This window comes from Drosophila santomea, chromosome 2L, assembly GCF_016746245.2.
Source record: "Drosophila santomea strain STO CAGO 1482 chromosome 2L, Prin_Dsan_1.1, whole genome shotgun sequence".
Taxonomy (NCBI): domain Eukaryota; kingdom Metazoa; phylum Arthropoda; class Insecta; order Diptera; family Drosophilidae; genus Drosophila; species Drosophila santomea.
Window position 1 is genome coordinate 8,518,323 of NC_053016.2, and position 14,266 is coordinate 8,532,588.

Genomic DNA, 14,266 nt, shown 5'->3' on the forward strand with positions numbered 1-14,266 from the left:
TAAATGACAAGGTTTCAATCCCAAGGTACCTTTAATTTGAACCCATTTATTACAACTGCTTGATAAGATACAAAAACTATTCCTTTGTAATATTTTATTAATCATATATATAAAGCGGATTTCAATAGCTATATATGAGCTAAGAGGGCACTTATTTAGGGAAATCACCGATGGTACTCAATAATAGAAAAAGTGAGTTCGATTCAGGCGATTGTGTGATGGTATCAATAAGCTCATACCACCCCGCGAAGATTAAATCTGATACATATATTATCAGCGTTCTTATCAAATTCATGGAAACTGCAACCAGATGAAGAAAGAAACGAAATCAGTTTAGTTCGGACCTCGCTGCTGAGTAGATCGCAAAAATATGCGGAAGAGTATTGCTTTCATCGGTTTACTAGCACTTCTGCAGAGTTGCTGGGCTGAAACGCCGGAATCGTATCTTCTGAAAACACACAGGTAGGAAAGCTAAGGAAAATTGTACTACAATTTACAGTATGAGTATATATAACTAAGAAGTTAAAATATTTATAAGTGTATGTAAACTTGTTAAAACTTATTACCAATGTTTGCGGTCAAGATTATTAACCTTATAATCTTGCCTAAACATAATATGTTATAATAATAATAAATGAATAACTGATATTATCCTCTGATATTAGTCTACCCTCGGACCTGAATTTCATGCCCACCCTGGGCAATGGCCACGTGGGATACACGGTGCTCGGAGACGCGATCTTCATGAACGGAATCTACAACGGAGCCGGCGGAAACAGCAAGCGGGCTCGCATTCCCAACTGGATAAACATCAGCACGGAAGCTTGTGATCGCTTTGGTTGCGCCACTGGCAGCGATGTGGCAAATGGAACCAGCTACGAGATGGATCTCCGAGATGGCTACTTCCGGGTTCTCACCACGTACAGCAGTCTAGGGATTTCCGTGGAACAGAGAACCTATCCGCACAGGTTCTACAATCGTGCGCTGGTCTACGAAGTGGTGGCTAATAGGCTTGCCAACCGAAACCCAAGGATTAACTGTAAGTAAATGTAAACTTATTTACTAAAGCAAAGAACTAAAAATGTATATATTTTATAATAATTACAATTTTTGTAGCTCCGAAGTACCTAAGGCTTACCCAATTCGCCGGAAACTCCAGTGACGCTTTTGACTTCGTCGTTGTCAGCAATGGCAGTTCATCCAGCGGAGATTACCGCACACTTCGAGGACGAACCAAGGTGGTTGAGGACGAGAAGTTCCAACCAGATCCTCAGGAGATCTTTGTACTCTTTAGTGAATCCTTGGCGCAACCGCTCGAACTGCAGTGGCCCACATGGCAGGATCAATTAACACATAGAGTTATCATTACCATAGACAGGGAAGAAAGTGTGGCACGTAAGGAACTGCAGGATGTGCTTCAGTTGAGCTCCATAAATCTTCTCCAGCAGCACACCCAATCGTGGAACAGTTTTTGGGACAATGAATTTTCAGTCGAAATCAAGGGCGATGCTCTGGAATTGTCGCAGATTGTCAATGCTGGTATATTCTACATCGTAAGTTCGCTTCCCTCACTCAGAACCAACCAGAAAAACGAACCCTTCTACGGACTAAGCCCCACTGGTTTGGGGCGTGGCGATCTGGAGGCGGACTACCAGGGGCACAACTTCTGGGACACGGAGATCTGGATGCTGCCGGTGGTCACTCTATTCGGCTTGGATTATGCAAAAGAAGTGCTGGGCTATCGCAGCAGAAAGCTGGAGGCAGCTAAAAACCATGCCAATGCCACGGGTTACAAGGGAGCTAGGTGAGCAAATAAAAGTAATTTAATTAAGATAATTAGCTAAACAGAATTTTAAAGATTTCCCTGGGAGAGTGCGTACACTGGATCAGAGGTCACCAATCCCTGTTGTCCCGAGGTGGCCGAACAGGAGATTCATATATCCCCCGATATATCCTTTGCCCTCCAAAGATTTTTCGCCCAATCAAATGATAGTGAATGGACCTGCGATACGGCATGGCCCATAACCGCTGAGGTGGCCGACTTCCTGGTGAGCCGAGCCACCTGTGATGATTCCTCAAACACGTGTCACCTGCTGAACGTAATGGGACCCGATGAGGATCATCCGAATGTTAACGACAATGTGTACACCAATGCAGTGTCCAAAATTGCACTGAATTTTGCCGAGTGGTTGGCCACACATTGTGGTAATGCCAGCACCGAACGTATCGAGAAATGGCGCAAGGTCAGCGATGGTTTGGTGATTCTACGCGATGAGAGCCTAAACTATCATCCGGAGTATGAGGGCTATGTCCAGAACACCATTATCAAGCAGGCAGACGCCATTCTACTCGGATATCCGTTGAACTTCGATAGAAGGTGAGGTTTAGAGTTGAGGCCCGATATAGATAGTATCCTTTAAATAATCCCATTCCTTCTTGCCAAAGCTCCGCACACATCAATGACCTTCGGTTTTACGCAAACGTGACCCGTGAATCTGGTCCCGCAATGACGTGGTCCATGTTCGCAGCCAACTACATCCGAAACCTCCAGCTTACTCTGGCCAATGAGTATTTCGAGCGTGGCTACAAGAGCTACGTTCGACCCGAGTTTAAGGTGTGGAGTGAAACGCCCATGGGTTACGATGGTTCGGCGAACTTCCTCACCGGCATTGGTGGTTTCCTGCAAGCTCTGATCTTCGGCTACGGTGGCTTGGATTTTGGGCGAACTGCTGACGACCAGTTTTTGATGTTTATTCGCATAACCTTGACGCCGCCAAATGTTGAAGAAATCTTCATCAACTCTATTCCATACGGGAGTGCAAAGTGTACACTTAGATTTAAAAACAGAGAATCCGAAATTGTGTGTTACGACAGGATTGGTAAGGGCTTTCAGATGGCACAAGGCCAAAAGAGAACACTTCTTGGCAGATCCTTTAACTGTAAGTACACATTGTGAATATGGCTTTGGTCCTAGATTTGTAATCTATTTTTCTGCATTTCAGTGACCCGTCAGAATGAAGATCCCCCCATCGAGATCAGCTTTGTAAGATAAATCCAAAGTGTATTTGAATAAATATGAAGAGAATTACATATTTGGGCCGGATGCGTATGTTGGAGTATTAAACTTAAGTATTTAGTACGCGGATTAGGAAGTGTCTATTGCATTTGGTTATGGATATCTTGGTAATTAAATCGCTTGTCTTTCCTGCTCCCTTCTCTACTTGAATTTGGCTATTGCGGAGCCACTGACACCTGGCACATTTTTGTTGTTGCCACTGAGCACCACGTAAGCGGTCTTCGTCTCCTTTTGCTTCTGCTGCAACATGGTCAGCGTTCCCAAAGGTGTATCTGTCGAACTCATGGTTTTCATTAGCTGAAAGAAAAAAATTGACCACTTTATTTATGCCCATAATCCTTGGTTAAAGATTAACTCACCCCATCCTGCTCCATTTTCTTGAGACGCTTCTCGATCTTGTTCTTGCCGGGACCCTTGCCATGGAACTTATGTGACAAGTACCGGAAAGCCTCTTTGAGGTTCAATATGCGGCCATTGTCATCGATATAATCCAACTTGACATTGGGCTTGAAGGTCTCCTTGTCCTTAAAGTCTGTAATCGGTCCAAAGTGGAAGCGATCACGACGGCCAACCTTGTCGTCCTCACTGAAAATATATCACATTAACATAAGATGGCCTGTTTAAGATATATAACCACTTACCCAGCCGCTTTATCCTCAATGGAATAGTTTTTGGCCTGCAGATGGGCCATTTTTGTATTGCTAGGTCTGTTCTTTTCCTCCTTTTCAAGGTATCCCTTTGAAAGGGCCAGTCGCAAAGCATTCGCTACACCAGCTCCCACGTCGGGTTCCTCGTCTAGAATGGCACGATCCTCCAGGTCTTCACCCAGATTATCTAAATCGGCGGGCTGCATGACTTCATCAGGGTTGACCGAATTCCAGGTGCCGTGACTCAGGGCAGGCTCATCGGTATGCGTTTCTGTGAGCTCCTCCGGCTGTTCGGTCTTGTCAAAGTCCATCATGTCGTTGGAGTCCTCATTACGGTTGCCCGCCATACCGTACGTGGGAATGTCGCCAAGAGTTCGGCAAAACTCAGCTGTGGCGTTCAATACAATGTTGCCATCGACGCCGGTAAGGACCACACCTGAAGCGGTATCCTCCACAGGTTCGGGTTTTATCTCCCGCTGAATATTTTCAAAGTCGACGGGCAATGGCTTCTTGATGATATTCTCCTTTTGTTTTAGTTTGCGAGCCTTGGCAAGAACGCGTTCCAAATCATCATCCTCCACTTCTACTTTAACTTCAGGTTTAATCTCTTCCATTTCCACATCCTCGTGATCGCGATAACGTCCTCCGCGACTACCAAAGTTTGAAGAACCTGATGCTTCAGCCTCTGCCAAAGGCTCAAGATCCTCGGCTTTTAGTTTCTGCCGAAGTTTCTTAACCTTTTTCTTTGGCTTTTTAAATCTGTAAATAAATAAACGCATTTGCATTAAAACTATACATCATTGTGTGAATAAAACCATACTTGGCCAACTCTTCTGCACTGTAGGTGTCAGATGCCAGCTGCAGATTGGTGTCCTCCAAAGTTTCCAAACGTTTGCCGGCTAATTTGGTTTTAATTTCCAGGAGCTTACGTCTGTGCTCCCGCTCCTCATCCATATTCTCGCCAATCACAAAGTTCTTGCGCTTTTTCGGCTGGCCCTCCATTTCATCATCGTACTTTTCCAGCACTGACCGTTCAATTGGATTGCCCAATTCATCGTATTGCTCCTCGTAAACGTTGTAACCATAACTGAGCGGATTCTGTTTCTTATTGGCCACATTCTTCTTGTAGCGCTCTTCGTCGACCATGTTAACATTGACTAGAGTGTCGCCTTCCTCCTCGTTAAGCACATCTTGATCCTTAAGTGTTAGAATAACAGTGCGTCCTTCACCGAAATCATCCATGTCATGATCCACACGCAGACCCTTTAGATTGCTATCGCCATATGCTCGCTGACGGGCTTTGGTTTTCTCTTTCTCAAGCATCTCCGAAACACCAAAAGCCTCGTCCAATTCCTCCAACTCTATGGCCTAGGATTGGAAAGGTTTATTACGTTAACTTTAAGGGTGGAAGACTAATTACATACCTTACGCTTCGCCTCTTCGCGTTCGTTGACGACCCTCTTGTTCTTGTCCACCCACTTGGACACATTGTCAGTTTCCTCATCAGACTCTCCCAGTGTTTTGATGCGAGCCAGGCGTTCCTCTAAGAAACGTTTCTCCTTGCGCTGTTTGAGTTTCTCGCGCAGCTTCTCTGCTTCCTTTTTCTCCTTCAGGTTGTCGGCCGGCTTGTGCAAGAACTCGCCCCACTCATCTTTGTACGAGGAGAGATCGGCCTCGCCAGGGGGTTTCTTGCTCTCGCCTTGACTACTGCTTCCAGCAGGAGGACCTACCTTGCTCGGACCACTATCAACTTCGAGTGGCTTCAGACCCAGCTTGGCGCGAAGCTTGTTCGTCTCCGTAATGGACAGGACATCGCCAGCTCCGTTCTCGGGTATGGGCGAGAAGGATCGGGAGGAGGGCTCGCGTTCTCTAGTGACTGGCTTACGCGACGCCGATGGTGGCGACTGGGATCGGGAGCGTTCCCGATTGCGTTCCCTTTCACGTTCTCTGCCTGATCGTTTGCGGGCATCCCGTTCCCGTTCAATCTCGCGCTCTCGCCTAGACTCATATTCGGCATGCTTGGAGATTTGGGGTGGTGGTGGAGCTGTGAGCTCCCGTTCTCGTTCACGTTCCCTTTCACGCTCCCTAAAGCGTTCTTTCTCGCGTTCCTTGAGACGTTCCTTCTCACGTTCTCTTTCGCGCTCCTCCCGCTCCCTGAGACGCTCCTTTTCGCGTTCCCTATCGCGCTCCTTCTCCCGTTCCCTTTCGCGCTCCTTTTCCCGATCCCTATCCCTATCCCGTTCCCGCTCACGATCCCGCTCACGTTCACGCTCCTTTTCCCTTAAGAGTTCACGATCCCTTCCAGAATCCCGTTCCCTGTCACGATTGGAGGATTCTCTGGCGTCCCTCACCTTGGCCTGCTCCTGCGCCTGCACCGGCACCTCCACGCAGTCGGAACCTGGAAATAGGGAACACCGGTTAGAACTGTCTAATCATCACAGCGGGCGAAACGTTTAAACCACATCAGCTTTCCCACTCACAATCTGCTCCAGCAGCGGGACACCTGGAAGAAAAGGAGAAACATGGAGAAACGCAACGATGGGTTTAGTACGTTCGGAAAAGGAAAAGTGCAGGACCAAGACAATTGCCAGGCAATGGGTGGTTCGTCAATCAGAATATCGCTTTTCCGCCGGATCCCCCGCCTACGGCAATCGCCCTTGAGCCCGGCCTGCACTTTGTGTGAAATAGCGGGCAAACACTTACTATCTGAGTCCGATTCCTCCAGCGAGATGACCTCGTTTGGACGCTCGCGCTCCTTGTGTTTGTGGTGCTTGTGGCGGTGCTCTTTGTGCTTCTTGTGCTTGTGGTGTCTGTGCCGCGACGAGGAGTCGTCGGTGAGGTCCAGGGTGACATCCTCGTCCTCTGTTGCGCGGCGCTGACGCTCCGGCGATCGTGAGCGATGGCGACTCTTTTTGTCTTTCTTGTGCTTTTTTCCAGACGACGAGGAACCCATATTTTATATTATTTTTTCAACAAAATACAGAAAATTTCACAAGAAAAAGACGCCGGTGTGACCGCAATCGGCTACCGGATATATACCAAGTGTGTACTAAAATACTGAATGATATTAAATACCATTCTTCAATCTACCATTCACAATCCCTAATAACTATAACAAATTAAAACTTTTTGTAGTTATTAAGTTATTATGCAATGCTCCAATTCAAAACTTATTATTTATAAATCCTCTTGTTAAAAATTCGTATTATTTTTAACGTTTATATATGCTATAATTTTTAGCTCCACAACTCTTCATCTTCCTCGTTTGCCATTCACCACGCACATAATAACAAATTGACACGCGGAGATCTCGACATAAACAATGGAAATTAAAGTAGGTAAAACAAAGTATTTACGAATTAAAACTCAGTTCATCTTGTACTCCATAGAAGTCCAAGAAATCGAAAAACGACAAGAAGTCCAAATCGCCCAAGGAATCGTCCGTTTCCCTTAAACTGACCGCTTTGCATCGAAAGCAAAAGGAAGTCGCCCGCGTGCTCACTCTAAAACAGGAAATATTGCTGAAATCGGCAATATCCTATCTGGAATATCAGGAGATTCGGGCAGAAATCGAGCGACTTAACGGCTTGAAGGAGTTGTTTTCACGCCGCGCTGATAAGCTAAAACAGCAGGACAAATAGTTATTAAGTCCATTTAATTTAGTAGATATTTTAAGTGTAATGACATCTGTTGCACATGTACATGCAACGATTTTCAGTTAACTTTTATTCACTTAAAAGATTTCAATAACACATAGTGAATAAATAAGAAAATAATTAATATATTCAAAGGTGATCGTAACTAAATGCACCTTGAAGGCATTTCATTTTGCAAAATTAGTCAACAAATTCAATGTGAAATGGCAGATTTATCTCGTTTATAATGATAATGATAGTATAACTTTTTTTGCTTAATTTTTGTGTGAAGATCATAATTTCTTTAAAAAGTTAGTTTAACAGAGGCACTTACAAAATAAGAACTATACTTATTTGGCATATTGAGGAACTGTTTGAAAGTCTAGCAAAAAGCTGTTGTCATGCTTTAAGAATATTTATTTCTATTTGGGCTGAATTAGGCTCTCCTCCGTCTTCTCAAAAGCCTTCCACATGCGATTGAATTCCGCCTGAAACATGGCTGTAAGTTTCTCATCCGCGGTGATAATGCAGTTCTCCCAATTGCCTCCCAGTCCCTGACGCGTCCAATTGACGGAGCCGCTGACTGCGATGCTATAGCACGGACGCATCCACTTGCGCTTCCTAAGCTGACGGATCTCCTCCACGCGCTCCACTCCGTCGATTATGCAGAATTTGTTGTGCATCATGTACGTGGTAATGGGCACGCGTACCGGAACTCCCAAGCGCGCCAGCACAGTTATTTGTGAGCCACTGGAGAAGACCATCTCTCCGTCGCTGATGATCCGGATACTGACGTCGCGCTGCAGGGCCCGCTTAAGTGCGTCCGCCAAAGAAAACGAGGTGAAGGTGTAGATGGCCAGGTCAATCGAGTACACAGCCCGATCGATCTGTTCCGCGATCTTGCCCACGTTCCGCAGCGTACAATGCGTATTCCTGCAGTGGGCCGCCTCCGGCTCCTGGGATCCGGGCCTGGTGTTCCACAGGTGCTGCGCCGCACAGATCTCGCCCAGTTCATTGAAGACGACCACTTCGTGCACGCGGTTTGCCTTCTCTCGTTTGCTCCGAAAGTACTGGACCATCTTCCATATCACCTCGGATGCCAGGACAGTGCCGACGGCAATGCTTATGGTGGCCACAATGGGATGGTATCGAATCTGTTCCATAATTAATTGTGTATTTAACATTTTTAAACCAAGATCGCTTTTCTAGCGCTACGCTTTGAATAATGATCTTAGGGTGGCCAAATTTTAGAATATTTTACCGTTTGTGGCTACTGGTCACACTTTTTCACAGTAGCGTTGCCGTATCGCAGCCATGCGCTTGCCCATTCGAATTCAACAATCAATTTCGGGTTAATTTAAGTATTTTGCCTCCTAAATGGATGATCCATCCGCCACGCTTTTGCCCGGAGAACCGAAAGATTTGCTGGCGGCGCGAGATGCGGAGCTGAAGAAGGTGCTCAAGCTGAAGCTAGTGCTGGACGAGCTGCGACGCCTGGATGTGGGGCAAAATCCGAGTACGGAAATCAAGAGAGCCCTCAAATTGGTTTCCATTGGAAGCTATGCGCGACTTGGCGAGATCGAGGGAACTGGTCAGGAACAAGTGCTTGGTAAGAGCGGTCCGAGCTCATCCAAAATAAAGTGTATAATCTTTTTTTTTATCAAACAGGCCTTCAGAGTGGCAGTAGTGTTCCGCCTTTGAATTACACGGATCGCAAGACGGTGCGCAACAAATTATCCGCTCAACTACGTGCAACTCTGCAACCCATTGCCGAATTGTGTGACAGAATACGCGAGGAGTTTCCAGATGCCTTTATCCAGGAGGCGGACTTAAGTGGAGAACAAAAGGAGATTCTGCGCCTGGAGGAAGAGCATCGCAGCAGTCTGGAGAAATTGGTTGGGCTCCTCACTCGCAAGTGCGCCCTTCTTAAGGAGACCGCCGAATTGAAATTGGGGCCGCAATTGGCAAACGAACTGAAATTGCAACAGGCGCAGGCGCAACTCGTGCAAACAAAAGCAGAAGTCCTGCGCGGTTACTTTGTGCATGACGCGGCCTCTCGCACTGAAAATAGCGTTAAGGCACACAAGGAGGTGGAGGTGCACTTGAACGAGCTTCTCGCCGCCAAGAAATAAATTAAGCAAACTATAACTATGTAAATTAGATTTAAATACATTACAATTGTAATTTAAACTCGGTTGTGTTTTTGTTTTTTTTTTTGCGCCAGAATGGCAACGCTGTTTTACAGTATTTGTAAACGGTCACTCTAGTGGAAAACAATTTGTAAACAAAAGAAGCTTTAAAGTTTGCCGGAGCAAACCAGACATGACAGAAACGAATCCCAGTGAAATAGCTTCCCCAAGCGAAGAGACACCCGCGGAGGACGAATCCACTAACCAATCTCCGCCAGAGGCAGTGCTGAGCAATAACTCCTCGAGTGTCTGCAATGTTGTGGAGCCGGACGATGAGCACGAAGTCAATTCCGTGGATCGGGAGGACACCGCCAGTTTGTTCAGCACTACTACAACCACCACCAGGAGCAAATCGCCCAACACACGGAAATTGAATCGCCTGTGTCGGCGTGTTAAGGCGCCAAAAATGGTTCAGCCTTTGTACAAATATAGGTACGTTTTACTAGGCTCCGCAAAATACACAAGTTAATTACCCAGAGGCATTGCAGCTCCCATGTTCGCGAAGACCACAACCACCAGATCTTCGGGGTGCAGTTCAATCCGTTTCTGGACAGAAGCCAGCCGCAGGTGTTCGCCACCGTTGGCAAGGATCGGGTTTCCATTTATGAGTGCGAGAGGAACACCGGCCAGGAGTCCTGCGAAGGCATTCGACTGCTGCAGGTCTACGCAGACCCAGATGTAAGTAAACATTGTACACTTTAGCTTACATACATACATATTTTGCCGCCCTCGTTAGACTGATGAAAGTTTCTACACATGTGCTTGGTCTTACGACTCTGTGACCGGTGATCCCGTCCTGGCCGCGGCTGGTTACCGCGGTGTCATCCGCATTTTTAACCCGGTGAAGCACCAGTGCAGCAAAAACTACATTGGTCACGGTCACGCCATTAATGAGCTGAAGTTCCATCCGACTAGACCGCAGTTACTACTGTCCGGCAGCAAGGATCACTCTCTGCGCCTTTGGAACATTCAGTCGGACGTATGTGTGGCAGTTTTCGGCGGTGTGGAAGGACACCGCGACGAAGTGTTGTCAGTTGACTTCGATTTGCGCGGTGATCGCATCATGTCTAGTGGAATGGATCATTCATTGAAGCTCTGGCGACTGGATAAACCCGATATAAAAGAGGCCATCGAACTGAGCTCTGGTTTTAGTCCCAACAAAAATACGGGTCCGTTTCCCACGATCAAGGAGCACTTTCCGGACTTCTCTACGAGGGATATACACCGCAATTATGTGGATTGCGTTCAGTGGTTTGGCGACTTTGTCTTTTCGAAATCCTGCGAGAACTCAATTGTGTGTTGGAAGCCGGGCAAACTTTCGGCCCCATGGCATGAGATTAAGCCGCAGGAGTCGGCCACCACAGTCCTGCATCACTTTGACTATAAGATGTGCGAGATTTGGTTCGTCCGTTTCGCCTTCAACGCCTGGCAAAAGATTCTGGCGTTGGGCAACCAACTGGGCACAACCTTCGTTTGGGAACTGGACTGTAATGATCCCAATTTGACAAAATGTAGCCAGCTAGTTCATCCGAAGAGCAACTCCACCATCCGGCAGACTTCCTTCTCCAAAGACGGTTCCATTTTGGTTTGCGTTTGCGACGACAGCACCGTGTGGCGATGGGATCGTGTTAATTAAGGCTTCTAGACTATTATATTTTCTTTAAGAAAAAAGATTTCTCTAAATCAGATACAATATTTATTAAACCAAGAGTTCTCCTCAGTGTAATATTATTAGCTTATGTTAATAAGCATAGCATAGCGTAGCATTTGTATACAATACTCATTGTATTGACAATTTTTGTTAATTTTAAATTCATTTATGAGTTATATATTTTAACATTAACCAAGATATGTATTTTATTTATTCGTACAGTATTATATTTAAATTGTGTGAATAGTGTGGGTTTATATTTGAATTATCTAACTTACATATGCACGATAATAAATGTGAACAATAAAAATTAAAATTTTTTTTTAAAAAAAGTGCAGCAAAAATAGCGGTTTATTTATCTCAAATTTATGTGGTATTTTTAGCAATTTTCTGAACGGTCACTCAAATCAGCTGCATTCATTTGTTTTCATTGCAAGCATTTGTATTTCCCTGTTTAATAGAGTTTCCCAATCCACAAATGCTCACCGACAGAGTTCTTACCACCAAGGAGGCGCTAGTGGTGGCTCTGGGCGACAACTGGGAGCGTTACCGGGCCAACATGAAGAACTGGTTCCGCAGCCGTTGGTCCAAGGAGGAATTCGATGCGGAGTCGCGAAAAATCCTTACCCCGGATAAACTGCATCTGCACAATCAGTTCCTGCTCGCGTTGCTCAACAAGATCGACGCCTTCGCTCCGCTGGAGAATCCTCCGGCTGTCCAAACCAGCAGCAGCAGTGGAAACCGAAGCAAACGGCGTAAGAGAAGTTCCCGCACCTTTGCCGAGCGCCTTAACTTTGAGCTCTGCGACGTCCTGGAGTTTGTCACCGAGGACAACATGCAAATCATCCGTCCGCCGTCCACAATCGGTGGACCTTCGGAGCAGCAGCAGCAGCAGCTCCAGTCACAGCGCTACTGCGCCCAGGAACTTTTCCTGCCGGATGCGGGATTCATTATGGGACGATTTCTGATCGGCGCCTGGGAAATCGGACTCGTTTCCGTGGACGACAATGTCGCCGAGTACGTTGCCATGGCCGTGCAAGTTCTGCTCAAGGATCTGCTATCGGCCATCATCAAGAAGCGAAAGCACTACAAGACCAGCGGCGAGGGAAACTTTTACTACGATGTAGGTGCGCCACTGCGTGATCCTTCGCTGCGCAACACAGTCACCCGCCAGAAGGTGGACGACACGCCGCTGGAACTGGACAAGGAGCTGAATACGGCCAACTTTATGCGGCGACAGAATGACGATGTGACCTTTCTTTCCGCCTGTGAAGAAGTGTAAGCACTTAAATCATGATGCGATTTTAATGCAAAAATCATACTTATGTTATGTTTCTTTCAGCCAACCCACCGAACGCACAGTTATCACTCTCAAGGACTGTCAACTGGCCTTCCGGGATCGCAACCTGATCGGCTCCCATGCCGTCTACTCCATTAACATGGAACGACTCAACATGATGATGCATTAGTTTATTAGTTGTACCTATTTTAATCAACTCCTGTAAAAATATATACATTTTACGCTTATATGACAAAGTTTTTGTTTAGCAAAGATTTCGTGGCGGTGGTTTGAATGGCAAGGCACCTAGTAGGAATTGATCCGCCTTGAATGCTTCGATTTCCTGTTCGTTGAGATCTTCCATTCGACTGTAAACTGAGGATTGCGTTTCGTTAGTCGTTTGAGCTTGCTGCTGCTGCTGCTGCTGCAACATTTGTTGTTGCTGCATCATTTGCTGTTGCTGTTGCAATTGAAACTGTTGTTGCTGCTGCTGTTGTTGTTGTTGTTGCTGCTGTTGTTGCTGCATTTGTTGCTGCTGTTGTTGCTGCATTTGTTGCTGTTGCATCTGCTGCTGCTGCATTTGTTGCTGCATCTGTTGTTGATTCGGGAAAGCGGTTGCTGCAGCTTGAGCAAATAATCCGGAGGGAGGTGGCTGCTGTTGTTGCTGAGCCGCCTGAGCAAAGATTCCGCCCATAGTGGGATTTGTGGCTTGACCAAAGATTCCCGCCGCCTGCGGTTGCTGCTGCTGTTGGAAGCCACCGAACGGATTTGGATTCACTGGCTGAGCTGACACCTGGACCTGCGCCTGGGCAAATATGTTGCCCCCTTGGAAGGCTTGACCAGCAGGTTGCTGCTGTTGCTGGGGCTGTCCAAAGACACTTGTTGCAGGTGTTGCCGCAGCTCCAGCACCAAAAATGCTATTCCCTGCATTGGCATTAGTCATAGCACCGCCGAAAATGCTGTTGGTGTTGCTGGGTTGGCTTGTGGCATTTCCAAATATATTTCCCGCACTCAGCGTGGGCTTTCCAAAAATGGATGCAGATGCATTGGCTGCCGGAGCGGCGGAAGCGAATGGATTACTGGGCTGTTGAGGGGCAGCCGACACAGTGCCGCCCTCCGGCATCTCGTGGATCTTGATCATCGTGTCCAGGACCTGTGGCGACATCTGCAGCATGGTCTTCATCTTGTTGGTAGCCTCTAGGACCTCGCGGTTGAACTGCTGGCAGAATTGTTCGAATTGGTTTTGTCGCTTGGCCTCGATGCACATGAATCGGACCTCCTCGAAGGATTGGTCCTCGATAAAGTTGGGGAAATTCGCCTTGTCCTTAAAGGGTCCGTAGACGGAGAAAGGCCACATCTTGCCATTGAGGCTGGATTCCATGTCGGCTTTGAGATATTGTCTTAAATACATACATATGTATATCAAATAATGAGTTATGAGTTCTTCTGGTTAGTTTTAATATCTATGTACTCACTTGACATCGAAGTGCTCGTTATGGCACTTTGTGCCATAGCGGCAGGATCCTTGTTGAAAGAACCGGCAGACAACCATATCGGAATACAATTTCTATATGTTTTTTCTGAATGCTGCAACAACAACAACAGGCGCACTGTGCCGGTAAAATATCAAATGTAAATAATGAGTATTTTATACTTCACTTGCAAAAATATACCGTGCCTATGCGGGTAAGTTCATGAATTCCGCGCTGAACTTCGACTTACATAAAATTGTTAGCTAGTACATTACAAAATACATTTGGTGAATTTTATTTTTGATCTTTATTAGTTC

General features: G+C 46.4%; 8 protein-coding genes across 10 annotated transcripts; 5 read left to right on the plus strand and 3 right to left on the minus strand.

The window, feature by feature from the left end:
* The first annotated feature begins 275 nt into the window (after positions 1–275).
* LOC120452681 (protein-glucosylgalactosylhydroxylysine glucosidase) lies at positions 276–3,086 on the plus strand. Its single transcript, XM_039637069.2, has 6 exons — positions 276–462; positions 666–1,039; positions 1,117–1,804; positions 1,859–2,377; positions 2,446–2,939; positions 3,003–3,086. The coding sequence occupies exons 1-6, from the start codon at positions 371–373 to the stop codon at positions 3,050–3,052; spliced, it is 2,217 nt and encodes a 738-aa protein (XP_039493003.1). The 5' UTR covers positions 276–370; the 3' UTR covers positions 3,053–3,086.
* Positions 3,045–6,759, minus strand: LOC120452555 (U4/U6.U5 tri-snRNP-associated protein 1). 2 transcript variants are annotated; one of them, XM_039636867.2, is made up of 6 exons: positions 6,427–6,758; positions 5,148–6,121; positions 4,544–5,091; positions 3,718–4,482; positions 3,436–3,661; positions 3,045–3,373 (listed from the first exon to the last, which is right to left on the minus strand). In XM_039636867.2, the coding sequence occupies exons 1-6, from the start codon at positions 6,674–6,676 to the stop codon at positions 3,218–3,220; spliced, it is 2,919 nt and encodes a 972-aa protein (XP_039492801.1). In that variant the 5' UTR covers positions 6,677–6,758; the 3' UTR covers positions 3,045–3,217. The 2 variants fall into 2 exon arrangements, with proteins under 2 accessions (XP_039492801.1, XP_039492880.1); XM_039636946.1 differs by lacking the exons at positions 3,045–3,373; positions 3,436–3,661; positions 3,718–4,482; positions 4,544–5,091 and adding an exon at positions 6,204–6,226 and having other exon boundaries at positions 5,932–6,121; positions 6,427–6,759.
* A 208-nt stretch (positions 6,760–6,967) lies between these two features.
* Positions 6,968–7,507, plus strand: LOC120452999. 2 transcript variants are annotated; one of them, XM_039637545.2, is made up of 2 exons: positions 6,968–7,057; positions 7,113–7,507. In XM_039637545.2, the coding sequence occupies exons 1-2, from the start codon at positions 7,046–7,048 to the stop codon at positions 7,362–7,364; spliced, it is 264 nt and encodes an 87-aa protein (XP_039493479.1). In that variant the 5' UTR covers positions 6,968–7,045; the 3' UTR covers positions 7,365–7,507. The 2 variants fall into 2 exon arrangements, with proteins under 2 accessions (XP_039493479.1, XP_039493556.1); XM_039637622.2 differs by having other exon boundaries at positions 6,988–7,057; positions 7,116–7,507.
* Positions 7,508–7,571: 64 nt separating this feature from the next.
* On the minus strand, positions 7,572–8,592 carry LOC120452839 (mitochondrial cardiolipin hydrolase). The gene has a single exon (XM_039637306.2). The coding sequence runs from the start codon at positions 8,540–8,542 to the stop codon at positions 7,781–7,783; it is 762 nt and encodes a 253-aa protein (XP_039493240.1). The 5' UTR covers positions 8,543–8,592; the 3' UTR covers positions 7,572–7,780.
* Positions 8,593–8,644: 52 nt separating this feature from the next.
* On the plus strand, positions 8,645–9,548 carry LOC120452918 (augmin complex subunit dgt2). The gene is made up of 2 exons (XM_039637424.2): positions 8,645–8,967; positions 9,027–9,548. The coding sequence occupies exons 1-2, from the start codon at positions 8,736–8,738 to the stop codon at positions 9,488–9,490; spliced, it is 696 nt and encodes a 231-aa protein (XP_039493358.1). The 5' UTR covers positions 8,645–8,735; the 3' UTR covers positions 9,491–9,548.
* A 58-nt stretch (positions 9,549–9,606) lies between these two features.
* Positions 9,607–11,273, plus strand: LOC120452764 (polycomb protein esc). Its single transcript, XM_039637187.1, has 3 exons — positions 9,607–9,979; positions 10,036–10,225; positions 10,284–11,273. The coding sequence occupies exons 1-3, from the start codon at positions 9,681–9,683 to the stop codon at positions 11,181–11,183; spliced, it is 1,389 nt and encodes a 462-aa protein (XP_039493121.1). The 5' UTR covers positions 9,607–9,680; the 3' UTR covers positions 11,184–11,273.
* Positions 11,274–11,605: 332 nt separating this feature from the next.
* Positions 11,606–12,725, plus strand: LOC120458294 (transcriptional adapter 1-like). Its single transcript, XM_039645893.1, has 2 exons — positions 11,606–12,476; positions 12,541–12,725. The coding sequence occupies exons 1-2, from the start codon at positions 11,677–11,679 to the stop codon at positions 12,665–12,667; spliced, it is 927 nt and encodes a 308-aa protein (XP_039501827.1). The 5' UTR covers positions 11,606–11,676; the 3' UTR covers positions 12,668–12,725.
* Positions 12,654–14,112, minus strand: LOC120458293 (ras-interacting protein RIP3). Its single transcript, XM_039645892.1, has 2 exons — positions 13,953–14,112; positions 12,654–13,877 (listed from the first exon to the last, which is right to left on the minus strand). The coding sequence occupies exons 1-2, from the start codon at positions 14,027–14,029 to the stop codon at positions 12,743–12,745; spliced, it is 1,212 nt and encodes a 403-aa protein (XP_039501826.1). The 5' UTR covers positions 14,030–14,112; the 3' UTR covers positions 12,654–12,742.
* Between the last annotated feature and the right edge of the window lie 154 nt (positions 14,113–14,266).

Bases quoted from the DNA above. Each gene is read 5' to 3' on its own strand.
- LOC120458293 (XM_039645892.1), bottom strand. From the start codon at position 14,029: ATGGTTGTCTGCCGGTTCTTTCAACAAGGATCCTGCCGCTATGGCACA. The intron at 13,878-13,952 runs GTGAGTACATAG...TATGTATTTAAG, and splicing joins AACGAGCACTTCGATGTCAA to ACAATATCTCAAAGCCGACA.
- LOC120452555 (XM_039636867.2), bottom strand. From the start codon at position 6,676: ATGGGTTCCTCGTCGTCTGGAAAAAAGCACAAGAAAGACAAAAAGAGT. The intron at 4,483-4,543 runs GTATGGTTTTAT...ATTTATTTACAG, and splicing joins AGTGCAGAAGAGTTGGCCAA to ATTTAAAAAGCCAAAGAAAA. The intron at 3,374-3,435 runs GTGAGTTAATCT...TTTTTCTTTCAG, and splicing joins AGAAAATGGAGCAGGATGGG to CTAATGAAAACCATGAGTTC.
- LOC120452839 (XM_039637306.2), bottom strand. From the start codon at position 8,542: ATGTTAAATACACAATTAATTATGGAACAGATTCGATACCATCCCATT.
- LOC120458294 (XM_039645893.1), top strand. From the start codon at position 11,677: ATGCTCACCGACAGAGTTCTTACCACCAAGGAGGCGCTAGTGGTGGCT. The intron at 12,477-12,540 runs GTAAGCACTTAA...TGTTTCTTTCAG, and splicing joins CTTTCCGCCTGTGAAGAAGT to CCAACCCACCGAACGCACAG.
- LOC120452764 (XM_039637187.1), top strand. From the start codon at position 9,681: ATGACAGAAACGAATCCCAGTGAAATAGCTTCCCCAAGCGAAGAGACA. The intron at 9,980-10,035 runs GTACGTTTTACT...GAGGCATTGCAG, and splicing joins CAGCCTTTGTACAAATATAG to CTCCCATGTTCGCGAAGACC. The intron at 10,226-10,283 runs GTAAGTAAACAT...CGCCCTCGTTAG, and splicing joins AGGTCTACGCAGACCCAGAT to ACTGATGAAAGTTTCTACAC.
- LOC120452681 (XM_039637069.2), top strand. From the start codon at position 371: ATGCGGAAGAGTATTGCTTTCATCGGTTTACTAGCACTTCTGCAGAGT. The intron at 463-665 runs GTAGGAAAGCTA...CTCTGATATTAG, and splicing joins TATCTTCTGAAAACACACAG to TCTACCCTCGGACCTGAATT. The intron at 1,805-1,858 runs GTGAGCAAATAA...AGAATTTTAAAG, and splicing joins ACGGGTTACAAGGGAGCTAG to ATTTCCCTGGGAGAGTGCGT.
- LOC120452918 (XM_039637424.2), top strand. From the start codon at position 8,736: ATGGATGATCCATCCGCCACGCTTTTGCCCGGAGAACCGAAAGATTTG. The intron at 8,968-9,026 runs GTAAGAGCGGTC...TTTATCAAACAG, and splicing joins TGGTCAGGAACAAGTGCTTG to GCCTTCAGAGTGGCAGTAGT.